Source organism: Nyctereutes procyonoides, unplaced genomic scaffold (assembly GCF_905146905.1).
Source record: "Nyctereutes procyonoides isolate TBG_1078 unplaced genomic scaffold, NYPRO_anot_genome, whole genome shotgun sequence".
Classification (NCBI taxonomy): domain Eukaryota; kingdom Metazoa; phylum Chordata; class Mammalia; order Carnivora; family Canidae; genus Nyctereutes; species Nyctereutes procyonoides.
Window position 1 is genome coordinate 56,726,175 of NW_026575133.1, and position 21,235 is coordinate 56,747,409.

General features: G+C 37.8%; 1 protein-coding gene across 1 annotated transcript in view; it reads right to left on the reverse strand.

Moving 5' to 3' along the window:
* The window catches only part of KIF13B (kinesin family member 13B), a 198,512-nt gene that overhangs the window by 75,982 nt on the left and 101,295 nt on the right, over positions 1-21,235 (reverse strand). Inside the window, exons 14-21 of the mRNA XM_055346192.1 lie at positions 17,132-17,262; positions 12,919-13,005; positions 10,932-11,122; positions 10,067-10,277; positions 9,039-9,201; positions 5,368-5,514; positions 4,014-4,163; positions 3,593-3,721 (exon numbers count right to left, since the gene is read on the reverse strand). Coding sequence (XP_055202167.1) covers positions 3,593-3,721; positions 4,014-4,163; positions 5,368-5,514; positions 9,039-9,201; positions 10,067-10,277; positions 10,932-11,122; positions 12,919-13,005; positions 17,132-17,262 — 1,209 coding nt within the window. The remainder of the gene's footprint in view (positions 1-3,592; positions 3,722-4,013; positions 4,164-5,367; positions 5,515-9,038; positions 9,202-10,066; positions 10,278-10,931; positions 11,123-12,918; positions 13,006-17,131; positions 17,263-21,235) is intronic.

The window sequence follows — 21,235 nt, forward strand, 5'->3', positions numbered from 1 at the left end:
TGACCTATATTCTACAGGCAACTTATCAGGAATAAGACTGCCAGGAATGAAGAATATCAGGAATGAGGAATAGCCTCATACCCAGAACATAGTTTTTGTTTTTTGTTTTTTAAGTTTCTGCATACAGAAATCAAAATCACCACAAGGTGTCAGAATACCATAGACTTTGACTTGCCACTGCTCAATATAAAGCCCAAGAATGTCAGAAGACATGCTGTTTGGGGTTTTAAAACATACTAATTTAATTTAATGTAAAGATATTTAAAGATATCAATATTTAATATGCACATACTTATTTTTCATCACAAAAAAAAAACAATCCAGACTGCTTTTATAAGCTGGTGATAAATTATCACCTATTATTGTTAAGTGTCCCAGACTGATTTCATTTTTTCCATCAATATTTTTGTCATATAGTCTATCTTCTTCCTTTTACACGAAGACTATTACATGGTTAGAATATAGTCTCTAAAAAGCACTCCCCACTGAAAGGAACCAGATTCCTTAGAGAAATGGCTGATTCCAGGTCTGGAATAGGAAATGCCCATGATGGGACTAGAATATCATCATACCAAAAAGCAAGAAAGCTAGCATAGTCTATGACCATGGGTTAGGGTTGTGTCAAAAGGACTCCAAGACAACTGAAGAGAAGCACATGGGTCAAAGATGGGATCATCTGAGGTTCAATATAGGTAATAAATACAATGGATTGAAACATAGCAAATATATCTAAATTGAAGAGCTCATAATGATATTTGGACTAAAAATAAAGTAAAATCTCACTGGTTACTTTTGTATATTAGAAGGAAAACCAATTAATTTTTCTGAAAATGAGATTTTTTTAAAAGGAGAATAGAATGGAGTATTTACCCTGCCTTTCCTATACATATCTCTGAAGAGCAAAATACTTGATTTAATAGGAAAATTCTCTCTAGAAAAGAATTCTAGCTAATAAATGAGGGGTGACAGAATTATAGTATCATTCTTTTCTAACTCCTAATGAAATATCTAGGTAATAATCACCAGTAATTGCTAACATCCCCAAAAGAAAGCCTTCTGATGGAAGAACACCCCACCACCTATAAAATGTCCTTGCTATTCTCCTTCCCCATTTAACATCTTCATGTCTAATTACCAATTTACAGCAAATACATCTTAACCCATTAAATAATACCAATCAGCAAAATCCAGATTATGAGAAAATACAAGACAACAATCCAATTTCTACCATAGATAAACTGTAGGGTAAGAGAAAAAGAGAGAATGAGAGAAAGGAAGCAAGCAAGCACAAGTGCCAGCACCTAAAGATTAAGATAGATTTAACAGACACCTCAAACAAGACAATCAAGGAAACTGGGTATCTCAAGAAAGTATTAATTTTTGATTATGATATAATGGCTTTTTTAAAGTACTCTTCTTTTGGAGATACATACTAAACTAGTATAGATGAAATATGATGTCTGGAATAGCTTCAAAATAATTCATGGGAAGGGGATAGTACAGAGTGGCTTAAGTGGATGAGTGAAATAAGACTGACCATGAGTTGATAATTCTGAGGGAAGGTGGGTGGGGATTAATAACACTTTTCTCACTACTTTGTCTATGTTTGATATCTTCCATTAAAAAAACTTAAAGATATTTAACTTTATTTTTTGTCATCTTTTTTATTTTTATTTTTTAAAGATTTTATTCATTTATTCATGAAAGAGAGAGGCAGAAACACAGGCAGAGGGATAAGGATGCTCCATGGAGGAAGCATGACATGGGACTTAATCCCCGGACTCTGGGATCACACCCTGAGCTAAAGGCAGATGCTCAACTGCTAAGCCACCCACATATCCCTAACTTTTTTTTTTTTAAGCTTATGTTATCCAGGATATACTACTACTTTTTTCAGCGATGATTTTTCCAAGTGAGACAGTATCCTTGTACTAATGTAAACTTTCACACAGCTGCATTTACTAGTCTAACATCTTTTAAATGGGCTGTTATGGAATGTCATCAAGTCTATGTTCCAACATTGCGAATCATATCATCTCAGAAAAAAATGTTCTAGAATCATGGATAACACAATGAAGGATTCACCTTTTAATGAATTAAGAATTCCCCCCCCCATTCTGAAGTATCTGCCTTAAACATCTGAGGCCTTAATATATGCAAGCAAAGACCCATAGAAAGGAAGCCATCTCTAATAGCTACAGCTTGCGCATAGCTTGCCTCACTCCTTTTGGTATTAACTCCATTCTAGAAATATTTACTGAGACACAGGACTGGACTGAGATGGATTATGAAATTAGAGTTAAGTTTAGGATTTTTTTCACTGTACTTTTTAATCGCCCTCTTCTCACTTGTACACTGTTCCTATGACCCTCATGGATTTCTCTTCCTCAAAAACCTTTTAACTGGTTCCTCCAGTGATTCTCAACCAATGGCACAAAGGCCCAGCTAGGGTATATTTAGAAATGTATGAGAGGATTTTTTTTTCATTGTCATAATGAGTAACAGAGGTGGCACTGACTACACCAATTGGATAGGAGTTCAGGAATATAATGACCTACTTAAAATTTACCTAGCAATTATCCATGAAAAAAATAAAGCACCTCATGGAGAAAGAGTTACAGAACATGCTCTCCTTCAGGTTCACTCTGAGTCTTGTTTCCAGAATTTTTCCTCAGACTTTACTCTGAGTTAATTATCTCTCCTCTATGTCCCAAAACATATCTTGTCTACCTCTCTCAGAGCACTTGGGTCACATGATATTGGGAGTCTTCTGTTCACTTGTGTGTCCCCCTTACACATACACACAAACTACATAGGTTGTTCCTTAAGAAAAGAAGTCCTGCCTTTTTCATCGTTATATTCCCAGCACGATGTCTGACACATAATACTCAACAGTATTCATGAATGGCACACCTTGGAAGGTTAGAAAGAGTAGGATTTGAGGTCAGCACATGCTGGAATAGCATACGCAAACGCACATTGGTAACGAGAAACAACAACAACAAAAAAAAACGTGGAAAAACAGTGTGAACAGAATCGGGCTAGGATAAATCTCAAGCATAGCAGAAGTCAAGAGGTCTAATAGGAGGAGGAAATTTATGTGAAAAAAAAAACTGTTTCTCTGCAGAGAAGTTCAGACAAACAAACATCCATATTAACTTTGGAGCAGAATGGTCCAGAAAAAAGAAGTGACTTATCCTACAGGCTTTATAGAGGAAGACAATGGAAGTACCTAGCTGAGTGGTAAATCAGTATATACAGGGACACCTGAGGGCTCAACAGTTGAGCATCTGCCTTTGGCTCAAGGCGTGATCCTGGTCTGGGGATCGAGTCCCGCATCAGGCTCCCTAGGAGGAGCCTGCTTCTCCCTCTATCTCTCTGCCTCTCTCTGTGTGTCTCTCATGAATAAATAAATTAAATATTAAAAAAACAGTATATACAATGAACTATGGTCTCTAGAATACCAATACTAAAGATTTATTTAGGAACAGATACTTTCAAAATTTGAAAAAGAACAGCATTTATTGTCTAACTACCTACAACCCTCAAATCAGCTACACTTCCACTGCTTCGAAATGAAACTGGGACTTACCATGCACACAAGTCTGTTTTCTTGGGTTTCCTTTTCACAGGAAAGATCTATGCTGTCATCACCTCCAGCAATTCTTTCCCCAATGTCACCACTGATTCGCATCACCTCTACATGCAGCCGACCTGCCACCTATAACAACAGAGGAAAAGCAGGTATTCTTTTCAGATTTGTTCTTTCTTCAGCTTTAGAATCAAATGGTTGGGTTAAAAGTAAATGACAATTTAGAAGCCTAGGTTCTAACAGTTACTTCTCCTCAAAGTACTGGAATAATCACCATCAAGAAGATGGAAAAACATGTATTAATAATACACATAAATAGCATTTGTTATTAATGACAAAGAGTCACAACAATATACTATCAACACTCTACTGTTTCTTAAACTTTTCTCTGAAGAGTACAAGGCATGAAAAGACAACTAACCTCTCCTTTCTGGTTGACAATTGGAACAGCATACTGTAACTTCACATCGTAGAAGAGTGACTCGAGGAAAACATTCGCCACCCCAATAAGACTGTGATTTTCCTGCTCATCATAGAATGGATCAGCACGCTTAAAGTAAGATCGTATGACCTTTAAAGAGATTTTAGACATTGCAACTTCAGAAATCACTTAAATTAATTCAACCTACTACCACTTTTTGATGGCCTCTAATAAAGTCATTAAACTTAGGTTAAGCATAGCACTGGATTACACACACTATTCCTCACTCCCTCTTTTAGAATAATGGTCAGCATCCTTCACCATGACAGCAATCTCAGTAATATGTCATTACATTTATCACTTCTTCTTCGTTATGTGGAAATCTTGCCATAAAAACAGAGAAAACCAATTGACTAAAAAAGTGAGTCGAGTATACAAAAGCACTCTTCAGTTTTCATTCATGTCTATTCCACTTGTTCCTGCCAAATCATAAGATACAGTGCCACCAAGGAGAGCTGACCCCCTTACATGAGAGTGCTTTGCTTTTTTGTAACTTGTTAATGTTTTATTTCTAGGCTAAAATATAAGAAGAGTATGGAAGAAAAAAGAAAAGGGAAAAAATTTTGAAGAAAAAAATGTCATCTAACTATAAAATATCATTTTTATTGATGACAATCTGGAAAAAAATAAACATGTTTTTAAAAAACAAGAGGCTAAAAATAAAAATAACAAACAAGAGGGAAATAAACAACTCTATGTGGAAACAAGACCAGTGTTGAAAATTATAAAAACATACATGGTATGTATTTCTGTTTTAAAATATGCACAAGTACGTGGCTGACCTAAATGGGAAAAGCTGCAACTTGAGAAAGTTCGACAAGTACAGCTGTACGGCACCCATCTCAGGATCAAAACTCCTTTAAAATCTGCTCTTAGTAATATAAATATTAAGATACCACTGATGTTCTATTCAAAAAAGAGGTATTGTAGGTTTCTGTTAGCAAATGTGGAGAAGTGGGGAGAGAGTGAATAAGGTGTGGTCTCTGTCCTGAGTAAATTCACAGTCCAGTACAGAAGCAGACACTTGTGACACCAATAGATGTCAGAATGGAATGTAGAAGATTCTACTAGAAATCCAGAGAACACAAAATGAGGAAAAGAAAGGAGATGCCAAAAAAAATAGGCTATTAAGTTTCTTGATTAGCCAAATAATTTAGAGGATTAAAATAAGTATTATTCTAGATTCAGGATTACTATTTTAGAAGAATGAATAATTCTTCCCTAAAAAAATGGGTAGGCTCCTTCTTGCTTGATTCCTTCTATAACTACCAGTTATTTTTCTCAGATAACTTACTGGGGTATCTTCTTCACACTCCTTCCACTCCTGATAAAGGTCTCTCATATCCAGTAACCTGTTGTCCAGTTTTTCTAGAGACCAAATCTGTTTTCCTTTTCCTTTTCTTCTCACCTGGATTGCAGGTTCACTAAGAAGAGAGCCTCTCTATAAAACAGAAAGAGTGATCATGTGACACACAAAGATATCCTCATGGAAGTCAACCCTGAACATTCTATACATACCAGTCAAATGTCATCAACCAAAATTGAAATTGCTATCCTTCTCTATCCAGTTCAGTACAAACCTTCTCAGAAATCTTACAAACTTAATATAATGCCATTATATCGAACTGTGATCAAAATTTAAATTATGTAAATTAGATGTAATTTTATAAAGTAAATTCATATAGTAAGTTATTCATCTAGTAAATTGGATATAAATTTAAATCATATTTATTTATTCTTTTGGGTTTTAAACATTAGTAAATCAACATGATTTAGTCTTTTGGATTTTAAACATTTGGGATTTAAACATTAATAGGAAATCGTTATTTGTCCATCATATGATCAGAGTATCAGTGGGTAGAAAAAAGAGTCATAAGCATTGAATAGCAAGGGAAAGTTTGCTGGGATGCATACCTTAGAAATGATCTCTTACTTTTCAAAAGTTTTAATTTAAAAAAAATTTTTAATGGGTAGTTTCTTAATGTGTGGTACAAAACACAAAACATTTAAAAGAGCAACTGTGAAAAGAATCCCATTTACCCATTTCGAGGCAACAAATTATAACAATTTGTAAATATATACAGTTTAAAATTTAAAAAAAAAAACAGTATGGAACTAGATAGAGATGTTGGTCACACACCACAGTGAATGGACTAAATACCACTGAACTGTTGACTTCATCTTTTTTTTTTTGAAAGATGGGAGAGGGGCTGAGAGATGGGGATAGAGAGAATCTTAAGCAGGGTCCAAAACCCAGCACAGACCCTTAAGATCATGACCTGAGGGGCAGCCCCGGTGGCACAGCGGTTTAGCGCCGCCTGCAGCCTAGGGCGTGATCCTGGAGACACGGGATTGAGTCCCATATCGGGCTCCTTGCATGGAGCCTGCTTCTCCCTCTGCCTGTGTCTCTGCCTCTCTCTCTCTCTGTCTCTGTGAATAAATAAATAAAATTCTTAAAAAAAAAAAAAAAAAAAAAAAAGATCATGACCTGAGCCAAAATCAAGAGTCAGGACTCTTAACCGACTGAGCCACCCAGGTATCCCTAAACTGCTCACTTTAAAATGGTTTATTTTATGTTATGTGAATTTTCCCAGGGAAAAAAAACTCCTAGAATTTAATGAAGTTTTTCTGGTTTGTAAAAGCAATAAGGGTTTGAGATTTTTTTAAGATTTTATTTGAGAGAGAGACCATGAGTGAGAGGAGCAGAGGGAGAGGCAGAGAAAGAATCTCAAGCAGACTCCCTGCTGAGCACGGACTCCCCCTTCCCCCCCCCTCCGCCATGTGGGGCTCCATCCCAGGACCCTGAAATCATGACCTAAGCTGAAACCAAAAATCAGAAGCTCAACCAACTGCGCCACCTAGGCACCCCAGAGCAATGTGTTTTTCATATAGAAACAGTTTTTAAACTCTTAAAACTACAAAGTAGAAAATAAAAATGCCCTTGTGTATCTCCCCCAGAGCGAAGTTATCCATCAATTATCTAATCAATTTAGATTTACTGGATCATTTGTCAACTATTTAGATAGGTGTACTCAGAACTTTAGGAAATTTTGAAATACACCAATGTTACTTTAACATCTTACTTACTATAATCCTTTCCAAGAAACCAAATTTACATAACGGTAGATTCTCAGTTCAGAGCTCAAAAATTACCACCTTCTCATATACTATAAAGGCCCTTCTACCTTATACTCAGCCAGCTAGGGAATAAATACAAAGAGCTCATCAATGATCCACAAGGAGTGGTATTATAGGCAGAGAATGCTAGAATGGGAAGAAAATGGCAACCAGCAATATGCTGCACATCATCATGATTTGGCCCTCCTGCAACTATAACAAGAACTGGGAAAAAGACAAAAGAAATTTCTGCCTCTTACCAAAATCATGAGAGAGAGTCGAATACAAGACCAAGAAGAATAAGACCAAAACAAACAACAGTGCTCACAGCATGGCCAAGACATTAAGTGAAAAGAAGCTTGCAAGTACCAAAAACAAAAGATTTTGTTGGACAAAAGGTTTTGTTGGCCTGGCCTGAGTTCAGGAGACTCTCTCCATAAGAAATAACTTCCTTGTCCAGCTCCTCTCCTCTCTCTGAGGGAAATCTGAAAATACTAATCTATTAAATCAGTAATATAAGCAAAGATTAGAAGCTATTAACATGTTAGCAAAGGCTGCCCTCACTCCAGTAATGTACAGCATCTCCATCAGCCTTGGAAACAGCTCAAGGAACACAACATCAGGGGTATAGGAGAGAGAGATGCAAATGACACATCACTTCTAGGTATTGACTTGACTGCCTGGAGGCAAGGTTGCTTCTTTCAACAAAGCCCGAGCCAGGATACACAGGAAAAAGCTACAGACAGTCATGCTTAATGGGGAAAAAATGGTTATGTTTCTGTTTTTCCAACTGAAACACTACAGAATGGAAGAAGACCTTGCTCTGCTCAGTATGCTAGAAGAATCTAAGCCCTATACCTTCTGCCCATGAGTGGTTTTCCTCTACTGCTTTTTGTCTGAGTTTCACTGCACCCATGGTTTGCCCTATAAATACCAACAAGCAAAATAAAGTTCTAGGTTCAAATTATACACAGAATAGGTATCAAAAGACACATCTCCATAAAGCAATGAGTGCATCACATTCACAATACCTATATTACTCAAAACATTAAGCATCATATTTGCCAAGTATCTATTTTGTGAAAACATCGACCTTGAGGTTGTGATGTCACAAGAAGAGAGATGTGGTCATGGCTACCAAATCAGAATAGAACACCCAAAGGATTCATTAAAGCTTTGCTGTGTCAAATACTGTGGGAGAAACAAAGCACATGGACCCTCAAAATATTTATCTGAATACCAAATTCTACATACTATCAAAAATTATATATGAATATGATCAAGAGCTAGAAAAGAGCCTTAAAATCAAAGAAAACAACTGGATGGCAAAGATAGACATTTTTGATGGGATTTCCGCCTTCCCTACATTTTATTAAGGTTACTACATTACATGAAAAAAAATTGTAATCGTGAATATACGCATAAAAGAATAAACAGTTTTGCAAAGTAATCAATTAGCAAGTAAAAATAACATGATATACACAAAATAAACACAACTTAAGTGGCTGTAGAGTGGTAACAGAATGGAGGGCAAAAACCACTTTCCAAAGATCCATCAGGAAAAGACTTTTCAGAAATCATATAAACAGACTGGAAGAAAAGGGAGCTGAGTGAAATAAATTGGTGGGGTGTGGTGGGAAAAGGTGGAAAGGATGGTTCTAGTGGACAAAGAACACATATGCACAAAGGCAGAGAATTAAAAGCAAATGAATTCTACTGAAGAGTGGAGAACATGTACAGAAGGATGTAGACTGCAGAGAGTGTAGGTAAGGATGAGGGCAACCATGGGTGTTGAAATAACATGGGTGAAACAGACAGCAGTTTGTCTCCCATTGACAGCAACCTCACCTTCCTGTTGGCATCAAGGCTGGAGGCTGGAATCTGCAGGGTTACTTTGTACTCTGTTCTTTTATCCAGTTCCTCTGCAATGTAACTCGCTTCTCTCACCAACAGATTGGCTTTCACAATTTGTTCTCTCAGCCTTAGCAGACTGTTATTCAGTGTTGCCTCTCTTTTAAAAAAGGGGGAGGGGAGGTGAAGGATAACCATCAAGCAGCACATCAGAGTATTAGGTAGTACGCAATATGTTAATACCAAACTGCGAACCAAGCTCTACAACCGCCTTTTGCATACAGGGAATATATTACTGACACCGACCCATGCACGCTCGTGTAATAAGCTGGCCATTGATTAGGACAGTGTTTCAAAAATTTGACGGTGTCTACAAACCTCCCCCAGGGGATCTTGAGAAACTAAAGATTTTGATTCAGCAGGTCTGAGGTGGGGCCTGACACACTACACATCTAACAATCTCTACCTGACAGAGATGCTGCCTGTCTGCAGACTAAACTTTGGATAGCAAGAGGTTAGTTAAGTACAGTTGGTAACCATGGATGAGACATTTGAGTGCAATGCTAATTAGCCCATATAGAGTTCAAACTTGCAATCTGCATCTCATTAGCACCATGCTTTACCTACCTGAGCTAATCAGTCCAGATAACCACCTTTCTTTTTTTTTCCTTTTTTTAAAAAGCATCTACCCAAGCTTCAGAACCTAGAGTATAATACAATGATAAAGTATAACTTCTAAGTACAAATACTTGCTTATTCAAATCCAAAAGCCATACAAACTAAAATGGGGCAGCACTTCACATGGACAACTTTAAATAAATCAATCTAAATTGGTAATTCTCATTTTTCTCAAAAATGAAAAAAAGATAATGCCAAAAAGTTCTTATTAATTAAGCTGCAACATTCTTTCTTAATATAATTCTATTTCAAGTAATGTCTAGATTTCTCCGTACTGTGTCTTACCTAGGTAGGTTAAAGTGTTGAGCATATGCTATGCACACGTAATAAAGGCCCTATGCACCTACCTCTCCTCAGCCCACTGTCTCAATCGCTGTTGAGCACTGGGTGAGTGGAAAGAAAACCTGTCCCCACTACGACAGTTTTGTTTCTCAGGAGACAGCCTTCTTCGTAATTGCTCCAATTCATGTTCATACATAAGCCTCTGGCGTTCTAATGCAGATCGTTTTTCTTCTTCATGCTGTTGTTCTAGGCTGTTCAATATGGACTGCATTGGATCTAAACAAGAGGTTTTTTCTTTAAGGTAAATAATGAACAAAAAGTAACAGTATAACACAATAGATTTCAAATGTTGTTCTATATTGCTATGCTGTTTGTCATCCTAATTAGTAAGCGAATATTCTTGGAGAGAGTGTGGAATAAATTCAATTTTCCTTACTCCCAACCACTCATCATACATCTATACTGTCAGATACATGCCAAACTGTCTTCCATACAGGAAAAGCAGGCCTACTGCATGTTCTACACATAACCTAAGAGTGGCAGTGGCAGTCAAGTTTCAAACCTGAAAAATTCTATCAATGAGAACAAACTTTGCAGTGATTTGTAATCAAGGCTGAAAGAATGAAAAGTTTTTATAAATGTTATAAATTAAAAGAATATAGAGAATAACTAAGATTTCCCTTTTTTAACATTTAAAAAGTCTCAGTCATAAACATTTTTAGCTTTCCATCAACTTTAAAAGATTCTAGAGGCACCTGGGTGGCTCAGTAGTTGAGCATCTGCCTTTGGCTCAGGTCGTAATCCCAGGGTCCTGGATATAATATAATATATATATAATATATAATATAATATAATATAATATAATATAATATAATATAATATAATATAATATAAAATATATATTTTAAAATGCACAACAGATCTGCTCACCATTATTACCCAGGGCCTTCATGGTGACCTCCATTTGTGCATATTCATAATTGAAGTTGATTTCACTGGACACCTCACTGGAGGAGTCTCCATCTACATCCAGCTGCTCTGAACTGGTTTCATTCTTCATGGAGATGTCATGTTCATCATCCTCTCGATCTGCTTTCTTTTTCTTTTTGGGCAAATTCAGTCTTGGTGGAAAAAAAGAGTATTATTTTTAAAATAAAGATATGCATTTATTCCATTCATTAAATACTGGTATTTGCTAGATGCCAAGGGGGTACAATGTAAGGGTAAGGCAATTAATTACTATACTCAGGAATTTTATCCTCTAGTAGTAGAAATAAACACACATGCATGAGCAAATAGGTACAACAGACCATGTGACTTGGGGCCACATGACTGTGACAAGCTAGGTGCTGAAGAAAAGCTGAGGACCACTGAAGAGTAACAACAGAAGAGATGACAGAGTAGGAAGTCATCTGAGCCAAGTCTTAGAAAATAAGGAGAAAGCAGGGCAGTTAGGGCAATGGGAACAGCATGAGAAGAGATGTAGAGCTGGAAACTTTCATTGTCTCTGGAGAAATTATGAATAAAACAACATAGTGGTATGTGAAGTTTGTACAGTAGAGGTTATGGGAGATAATACTGGAAAGATCAACTTATCCCAAATTATGAAGGCCTTGAATACTAAGCCAAGCAGTTTACACTTGATTTAGTTTGAGAAGGAAAAAAAAGGAAAAATACTTTCTGCATTCTTTGTACCCCTCTACCTTTTCCCCAGTAATCAAAATATCAACTGGCCTACAAGCAACTGATCTCCATTAGCTATAAGAAAAGCCAGTCTGATATCCCAAGCATGGTGACCAGTGACAGGAAGAGAACCAGACCAGGATTTCAGTTCTATACAATGTCTAGCCCATCCTTCCCTGGCAACACAACACCAATTTTCTATGGGAAACAATGTGTGCAGTCCCAGAACAGGTACTTTCTCAGCCTCCCTTGTAGTTAAGAGGCATAGTCTAGCAAATGAGACAAAAAATGGAAGGTTGCTAGAGACTCTGGGAAGACTTCCGCTTTTTCTGATCAAGCAGATAGGGCCTTCTCCCTCATTTTCTTCGTATGTGCCTGGATGCTGCTTTGATACCTGGAGTGGCATAGCCATCTTTAGACCACAGGGAAATGCCAAGACAATGAGATAGTGACAAGCCTTCTGCTATGACAGTTTTGAGAGGCTTATTAGCCAATGCCAACAAACATCCACCTTGGGATTTCTTATTTGGTCAGTGAAACAAACTGTTTAAGCTATTATAGTCAAGTTTGCCATTATATATAGCTGAAAACATTCCTAAATGAAATACAAACTTTATATTTTTTAAAGATTTCATTTATTTATTTGGGAGAGAGAGGGAGAGAGAGAGAAAGAGAACAAGCAGGGGGGAGGGGCAGGGGGAGAGGGACAAGCAGACCCACTCACTGAGCAGGAAGCCTGACATGGTGCTCAATCCCAGGACCCCAGGACATGACCTGAGCTGAAAGCAGGCATCTAACCAACTGAGCCACCCAGAAACTTTGAACCTTATTTTGCTTTATTGTTTTTCCGAATTTTATCTTACAAATTAGGAAACTAAAACTACTACTTTTCCCATAAAAAAAAAATAAACAAGTCAAAAGATAAGCATGTCAGAAAAAAAAAATTAATGAATTCTTTTACCAGACGGCAAAACAATAATCTTCCACGGGGAAATAAAAAGGAAAAAATAAGTAAGTAAACTCCTTATTTTTCCTGAGTATATTGTTCTAATGTCTCTCAGGCTCAAAGCATATAGTGAACAAACCATATACAGTCAGTAAATATATATATCCACAACAAAGTTGAAAGTCCACAACTTTCATTGGAGTTAAGTTTACCTTCTAATATACATTCTTCTGTTTCAGGGTATAATCTTCAATAATCTCTCTTTAAGAGCCATGAGTAATGTCATACCTGAAGAAGTGGTTGTTTCCCCATAATATCCTATCCCCGTGGTGTAGCTGTATAGGGCTAGATACGGAAGAGCCATTTACAAATGTTCTGCAGGAAGAAGAGATCAAACATGCAAACAATGATTATCATGTATTCTCCTTTAATTATCCAATACTATAGAGATCTACGTACTAGGAAAAACAAAATAACCAATTCCCCAAAATAAAACCTGCCCTCCGTGAGTTTTATTATTTGTATTTACTTCTCTGCTGATTTATTTAAAATGCTTAAGGTGCTAAATATAATGAATTATTATCCTCTACTTTTCAAAGTTCCAAATTTGTCATATAGCATATTAATAAGTAAATATGGAGTCATATACTAAAAAGCTGGTAGTGGCATATATTATGACTCAAATGACTATGTCCAATCTACATGAATAATAGCCAATTAACCAATTACACTCTAGAAATACAAGAAACAAGACCAGTGCTAAATTCTTCTGTAACTTCCTAGAGCACAGAAAGACATTCATATCCTATCAATATATAAAAGATTTATAAGGTCCACTTGACTGCTTATCTTGACAATGGTTCAACAGAAAGGTGAACAGAAGGATATAAAGGGAAGAATTTGCAGGGGCAAGAAATAAACAAAAATTATGCATCCGGGACATCTGGGTGGCTCAGCAGTTTAGCACCTGCCTTTGGCCCAGGGTATGATCCTGGAGTTCCAGAATCGAGTCCCACATCAGGCTCCCTGCATGGAGCCTACTTCTCCCTCTGCCTGTGTCTCTGCCTCTCTCTGTGTGTCTCTCACGAATAAATAAATAAAATCTAAAAAAAAAATTATGCATCCCACTATAAGACTGATATTCAGAAAATACCAGTTTTATCAAGCCTCTCTCCTACTAAAGGACTCATTTGCTTAGATATAGGATATAGGTCAAGTTCTTTAGTTTGGCCCTCAAGGCCCTTACAAAAGGAAACCCTGTTTATCTCTTTCTTTCTTTACCCGTTCTAGTGAATTCTCAACTCCAGTCAAAAAAAAAAAAAGATTTATGTTCTAATCACTAAACATGATTGATTTTCTTTCAAAGCCAGGCTTATATTAGTCGTGCAACCTGGAATAGAGTTCCCGTCCCTCACCATCCAACTCTCCAATTCCTACTCAGCTTTCAAAGGCCAGTTGGTTCTACTTCCTCTGTAAAAGTTGCTCATCACTCCAGGCTACACTATCCTAGTTTCTTTACCTTCCTAAAGCACTTAACTGGCTTTATATTGCTAGTTACTCTATTATGTGTGTGTGTGTGTGTGTGTGTGTGTGTGTGTGTACACACATATACACAAAATTCTACACAATACACCATAGCTATATTGCTAGTTACTCTATATGTGTGTGTGTGTGTATATATATATAGATATACACACACACACACACACACATACACACACACACACACTCACACAAAATTCTACTCTCTATACCTGGATTTCACTTAGCATGTGGATTTTTAAACAGTAAAAGTAATTGGTCCTTCTATACTCTGATTATTCAAAGCACGAGCTCAAAAATTATAACAAAAGGGAACCTAGTAAAATTAGCAGATTTTAGCTTTTATGACACAAATTCCTTAAATACCATGAGGAGTTCAATTAAAGGCAAACATATACAGATGCTAATTTTTAAAAGCTACAGCAGTTAAGCCATAATTAGTAAATAAAAGCATGATTATAATAACAGTTTTCAAAGTGTGGTCTCTGTGGGGTCCTCAAGATCAAAGCTATTTTTATAATAATGCTAACCTGCCCTTTTTCACTGTGTCGACATTTATACCAGCAGAGAGTAAAACTGCTAGTGTTTTAGCACAAACCAAAGCAGTGGCCCCAAACATTACTAGTAGTCACTGGACTACTCACTGCCATGCACTCACAATTTAAAAAAAAAAAAATGTTTCTTTTGAGGATATCCTTGATGAAGCAGTAAAAATTACTACTTTTTAAAAATCTTGACCTGAATGCACAACCTTTTAAACATTTCAAGTGACAAAATGAGAAGTACATAAAAAGCACTGTGTTCATTCATACCAGAGTATTATGGTGTCCTGAACAAAATACAGAGAGTGGTATTTTCTTGAAAATGGACAAAGTGAGGAAAACAGCTGATAGATTGTATCTAATGCTAACTGTAAATTTCAAGTGAGAATTGGGAGTTTGGAGACCTGTGTCAATGTCCTCTACCCAAAGGCCCCCTAGGAGCATTCCTGTAGCTGAACAAGGTGGGCTAGTTATGCACGCACAGGGAGAAGACACAGCTGCAGGAACCATGGGGTGTCCTAGTGATAGCATGCTTGGAAGGACTGTTACAGGATTTGGGCTTTAGCTAGACAACCTGGCAAAGGCTCTGAGAGACAGAGGTTATGTATATGTTGGATACTGTCAGAAAGCAGGCATACTTTTACAATTGGACATTTCAAAAAAATCCTATCAATAGAGGGGAGACTAGAATAAAGATAAAAGTTGTGACTGGTAAAGAAGTAATCACTCATCTTAGCGAAGAGAAGGTGTTTGCTATTTGGTGTGTGGCAGAACAACCTTGGTTTCTGCCTGCACCGAAACAAAATTCTTACGTGGCCTGCTTTGTCATATTTTATGACAGCCTCAGAGTAACCTTGCCTGAGGCTGGTATTCTGTGAGATTATTTAATAGGAGAATAGCATACCCAGGCTGGGAGTGACAGGCCCAGCTTCTACTCTGTTTTTTCCCCTTCCTCATTCGCATCCTTCACCGTGAGTTTCACAGCTTCCCAATATTTAAAGACTTTTTGGATAAAATTAGTACTGATATGTTTTAAAGATCTATTTATTTTTAAAGACTTTATTTATTTGAGAGAGAGAGAGAGAGTGTGTGTGTGTGGGAGGGGGAGAGAGAGACAGAATCTGAAGTAGACTCTGCACAGAGCCAGACATGGGGCTTGATCCCACAACTGCAAGCTCATGACTTGAGCCAAAATCAATAGTCAAATGCTTAACTGAGCCACCCAGATGCCCCATGATTTATTTATTTTTAGAGAGAGAGAGAAAGAGAGCAAGTGCACGTGCTCAAGCAGGGGGAGGGGCAGAGGGAGAAGGAGAGAAAGGATCTCAAGCCAACTCCTCACTGAGTGGAGCCCAATGTGGGGCTCTCTCTCTCACAACCTTAAGATGGTGCTCTGAGCTAAAACCAAGTCAGATGTTCAACCACTTGAGCCTTCCAGGTACCCCAAAATTAGTAATGATATTGATTATTCAGTATCATATAATGAAATGGATCAACATTTGAAAACTCAATATAAGTCAGTTAACAGGTTATATATGCCATTATATAACAAGGCAACAACAGCTTCACAGCTCAAGGAAGCAAACTAACAAACATTTACTTTATATGTTATGCCTCTTCATTCATTCATTACTCATTGAGCACTTATATACTAGTCTTCTATTACATACTAATGACAAAAAAAAAAAAAAACAAAAAAACAAAAAAGAAAGGCCTTTGTCCTAAATGAGCTCAGTCCCCTGGGGTAATAAAGGTTAAGAGCCCACAAGAACACAATATGATAGGACACCTGGGTATCTCAGTTAGTTAAGCGTCTGGCTCTTGATCTTAGCTCAGGTCTTGATATCAGGGTCATAAGTTTAAGCCCCGCACTGGGCTCCACACTGGGCATGGAGACTACTTAAAAATAAATAAATAAATAAAGTAAAAAAAAAAAAGAATAAAATATGAAGTGTTAACATAATAGGAAGCATAATATGTACAGGGAATATATACTAGGGCCCCTTCGTGTAGACCAAACAGGGAATTCACCCAAAGTGGATAATGACAGAGCTTAGTCTTCAAGGTCAAACAGGAGTTAGCTGCCTAGAGGAACAGGAGACAAATAATAGGGATATAAGGGATTTTGTATCAAAAATAGTAGAAAGCCATCTGGCTGTATGGTGAGTGACCTAGGAAAAAGATTAGAGCACTGGCATGGTTCCCATCAAGATCTTATTTAAGTAAGGCCATGGTAGTTGAGTACAGAGAAAAGAGATGGGTTTAAGAGATATTAAAAAGTGAAATGTAAAGGACTAACTGGATAGCTTCATTAAGTAAACTTAAAAACAAAGGCCGAACATGCTACGTAACACCCACAACTAGTACACTTTTTCTTAAAAATTATTGTGACATTAATACTAATTAAGGTACATTACCTGGTGTTCTTCTGAGGAGTCAGCATAACCTGGCCTTCTGCTGTGATGTCTATAATACAATGTTCAGGAAGAATTCCCATTCCACATAGTTGGATATCTTGGGAATTTGCTGAACCTATCAATGTATGTTCCTACAAAAGAATCAAAGTCACTGATTTATATTGTATTCTTACATGTACAGAAATTAAAATCACCTCCTCTGAGCCCTCTTATATTGACCCATTATCTCAGCTAAAAGACTTCTGAAGTAAATGGAATGGGGTAGGGAGAATTTCTGGCTTCCTCTGAAATATATTCTACAAGTTATATTTGCTTATAAAGGATAACGAATTGAATTGAGTTATACCTTTGAAACCAAAACTACAGTTTTATATTAATGTCCATACTATATATTATTTTCCATTGCAATTTTGATTCCAAATATTTTATATTACTCTAAGAGCATGAGCCACACGTCAATAAGGTACCATAATATGGGTCTGAAAACTATAGTTATTTAAGTTGTACATCATATACCTGGTGTCAATCAAGATGAGTCAACTAGAAAGATAAAAAGCTATCCAAATCTAAGGAGTGTGGAAAGATTAAAACTATTTCATAAACCCAGTCTCCCTAATCCTCATAGAAGATATGATGGATATGTTCTTCTTGCTGTAGAGCCGCAATTACTCATTTTTTGAAGCCCCAGTTATAGCCTTGCTTTTTGGCTGGCAACTGAGAAAGCGGACATAAAAATCAAGCTCCCTCTTACGCACCTCAACATTTGGCTACCCGTACATAATTAAACATTGATAACACCTGACTGTGTCCTTAGGCCACCTTCTCCTTCCATACACCTAAATCAGGAGTCAGATACAAAATACTTTAGGCTTTGCAAGTCATATGCAGCCACTGAACTCTGCGTAGTAATGCAAAAACAGACAATGCACAAATGAACAAGTGAGGTTACTTTCCAATAAAACTTTATTTATGAACACTGAAATCTGAACTGCATATAGTTTTCATGTGTCTGAAATACTGTGTTTCTTCTAATTTTTTTCAACCATTTAAAAAAAGATGTAAAAAACCATTCTTAGCTCCCATGCCATAGAGAAGCCACTGGCTAGATTTGGCCAGTGGAATAGCTAGTTGCTGACCCCTGATCATGAGGACTTTATCTAGTCCCATGAATTTTAAATACTGCTGAAACAGAGACCCCATGAAAAACTGCTTTTTTTTTTTAAGAGTTTTTATTTATTTATTCATGGTAGACATAGAAAGAGAGAGAGAGAGAGGGACAGAGACACAGGCGGAGGGAGAAGCAGGTTCCATGCTGGGAGCCTGATGTGGGATTCGATCCTGGGGCTCCAGGATCACACCAAAGGCAGGCACTAAACCACTGAGCCACCCAGAGACCCCCGAAAAACTGCTTTCCTGCTCCTTTTCCTGCTCCTATTCTTGCAAGGACCTATAACCTCCTCTCTCCCCAACACACACCTTATAGAACTGCTAATGTATGTTCTCCTTGTAAAGGCCAAGTAGTTAATGCTTTCTTTGGAGTCTTGCAGCACAACAGATATCATCCAAGGAATGACCAAGACCACTGACTCACCAAGACCTCTGGCTCTAGGGCATAAGTAGCTTATGGAGGCCACCTAAGCCCTGCTCTTTGTTCCTGGATGCCTGAGAAGACATAATCCTCAATAAAACACCTCAGGCCCCAAGCAAAAAGGAGAAGGACTCTCCTTTCCTTTCCGAATCTCCCAGAACGCTTTCTCTGTCTTCAATAAACTCTGCCCTCTCTTCTTCTTGGCTTTCGTTTGATTTCTACCCTGTGTGAAGGCAAGTACCTTCTTGGCTGGTCCTGCAGGACCCCATATAGGTCCTTAGATTCCACCTGTCTACAACACTGTCTCTATATAAATTAAATCACCAGCTGGGAACTAGAGACTTCAGTACCATTATTTTCCTGCCTCCACTATCACTATTCCAGTCTCACTAACCATTATTTCTTGCCTACGTGGCTGCTTAAAGATATTTCTTCCTTTTCTTTTTTTTTTTTTTTTTAGCATTTTATGTAGGTATGTATGTATGTATGTGAGTGAGAGAGGCAGGTGAGTGTCTAAAGACATTTTAAAGTGAAAGGGCCAAAGCAGAACTTTTGCTCCCCCAACCCCAACCCAATGAAGAATCTATTCTCTTCTCCTGATAGTCAGCTAAAAAGCTTAGATGCTACAGAGTCCTCTCTTTCCCTTACTAGCCTATCACTGGGCCCATGTCAATCAGAACATCCCTACAGACTGTTCCTCCAAAACATTGAGAATCAGCTCATTCTCTCCCACCTCTACTATCATACCCTGCTCTTTTTCTGGGGTGAATATATGAACCTTCTACGATTTCTCCACTCCTAATCAATCCTCCAACCCCATCTACTACTAGGACAACAGCAGATCATATGATCTCCCTATTTAAAACCCTCTAGTGGTTTCCCTTTGAACTTCTAATGAAGTCCATATTCTTATTCAGGCTTACAAAAAAACACTCAGTGATCTGGCCCCACCTACTTCTCCTATCCTAGCTCCTACCACTTCCCCTTCTTCTAGAGGAAAATAAGGCCACACTGACCTTTTATCTGTCCTTTGAGCATACTGGAGGTCTCCTTGGTCTGAACCCCCCCCCCACCTTGATATTGATAGTTTCTTATCATTTCTATCTCACTGTTAAAGGGCACATTCACAGAGAGATATACCCTGAACCGATAATCAGAAATAACCACCCCATCGTTCTATTTCATTTCCTTACATAGAATTGACTGTCAGGTTCAGTGCCTATCTCCACAGCTAGCCTGGAAATGCCACAAAAGAGGAGAACAGCCTGACCCGCTCTCTATTGTAATCCAAGCATATAACACAAGCCTACCACAGTTAAGTATTAAATAAATATAAATGAAAAATAAATGAATAATCATTTCCCTTCAGACTCCGTGGAAGATGATTCACTCCCCTTCTTTGCTAATAACTCTATTAATTATGTTGTGGATCCCAGTGCCTCCCATCTCTTCTGGGACCTCAATCTCATAAAAGGGGCCCTTCCCCACTAGTATTTTCATTTCCCCTTCTCCAGGGGTTTCTTTACTCAACTATAGTGCAGTGGAATTTCTAAGGAAACAAAGATTTGGGATCCAGAGCTGCCCCATGGTATCTTTCTCAATCCCCAAGGAGTGTATATAATACAGAGGACATTCCACACATAACCTTTATTCCTCACTATTGGCTAAGATTTCCTGGCCAATCCCCACACTTTCTTAATCTGGAGAACAAGACCTGACTACGTGGAAACTGCCAAGTAATGCTTATGATGTTTGGTAGCAGGGTTAAAGAATCTATTCCATGCCTGTCTCCATTCCCCACTTTGGTTCTTCCCTCCCTGTCTTTACAAAACCAACCCTATGGTGGAGAGAAGTTCCAAAAGGAGGGGGGAAAGTCTAAAGAGAAGGGTGACTGTCTGGTTCAGCTGGAGGAACATGTGACTCTGTATCTCAGGGTTGTGAATTCAAGTCCCACAATGGATGTAGAGATTACCTAAAAATAATAAAATCTTAAAAAAAGAAAAAGTCTAAAGAGAAAAGGGGCCCAAGGTCTCCTAAAAAAGAAGAAACATCCCCAAAGCACTTGGCATAGGCCATTTCCATGTATAATCCCATTTGTCCTCCTGTAAGAAATTCTAGGCATCTTAACAGTGACTTTGGTGGAAGTGGAGGTGGAGGTAATCCTTGGGCTATATGCCCTAGGTTGGAGTCTGAGTATAGAAATAATCCCTACTACCATACTTCATCCACATACAGGTTCAGACCCATGTCTGTGCCCGTGCTCTTGTTTTCTTTGCCTGAAATACTCCCTCTTCACCTCATCTAAATAGAAATGTCTTTCAATAACTAGGTCTAGTGTCATCTTCTACTTGAAAGTTTCATCCCTGGGCAGCACTGACTTCTCCCTTCTCTGAACCTGATTACACTCAGAGTGGGTACCACATTATGACCTCTTGCACAAATGTTTTCTTTTCCCTTTATTTAGACAGCAACCTTTTACAGGACTCCTGTATCTTCTCCAAAAATAAGCACAGTAC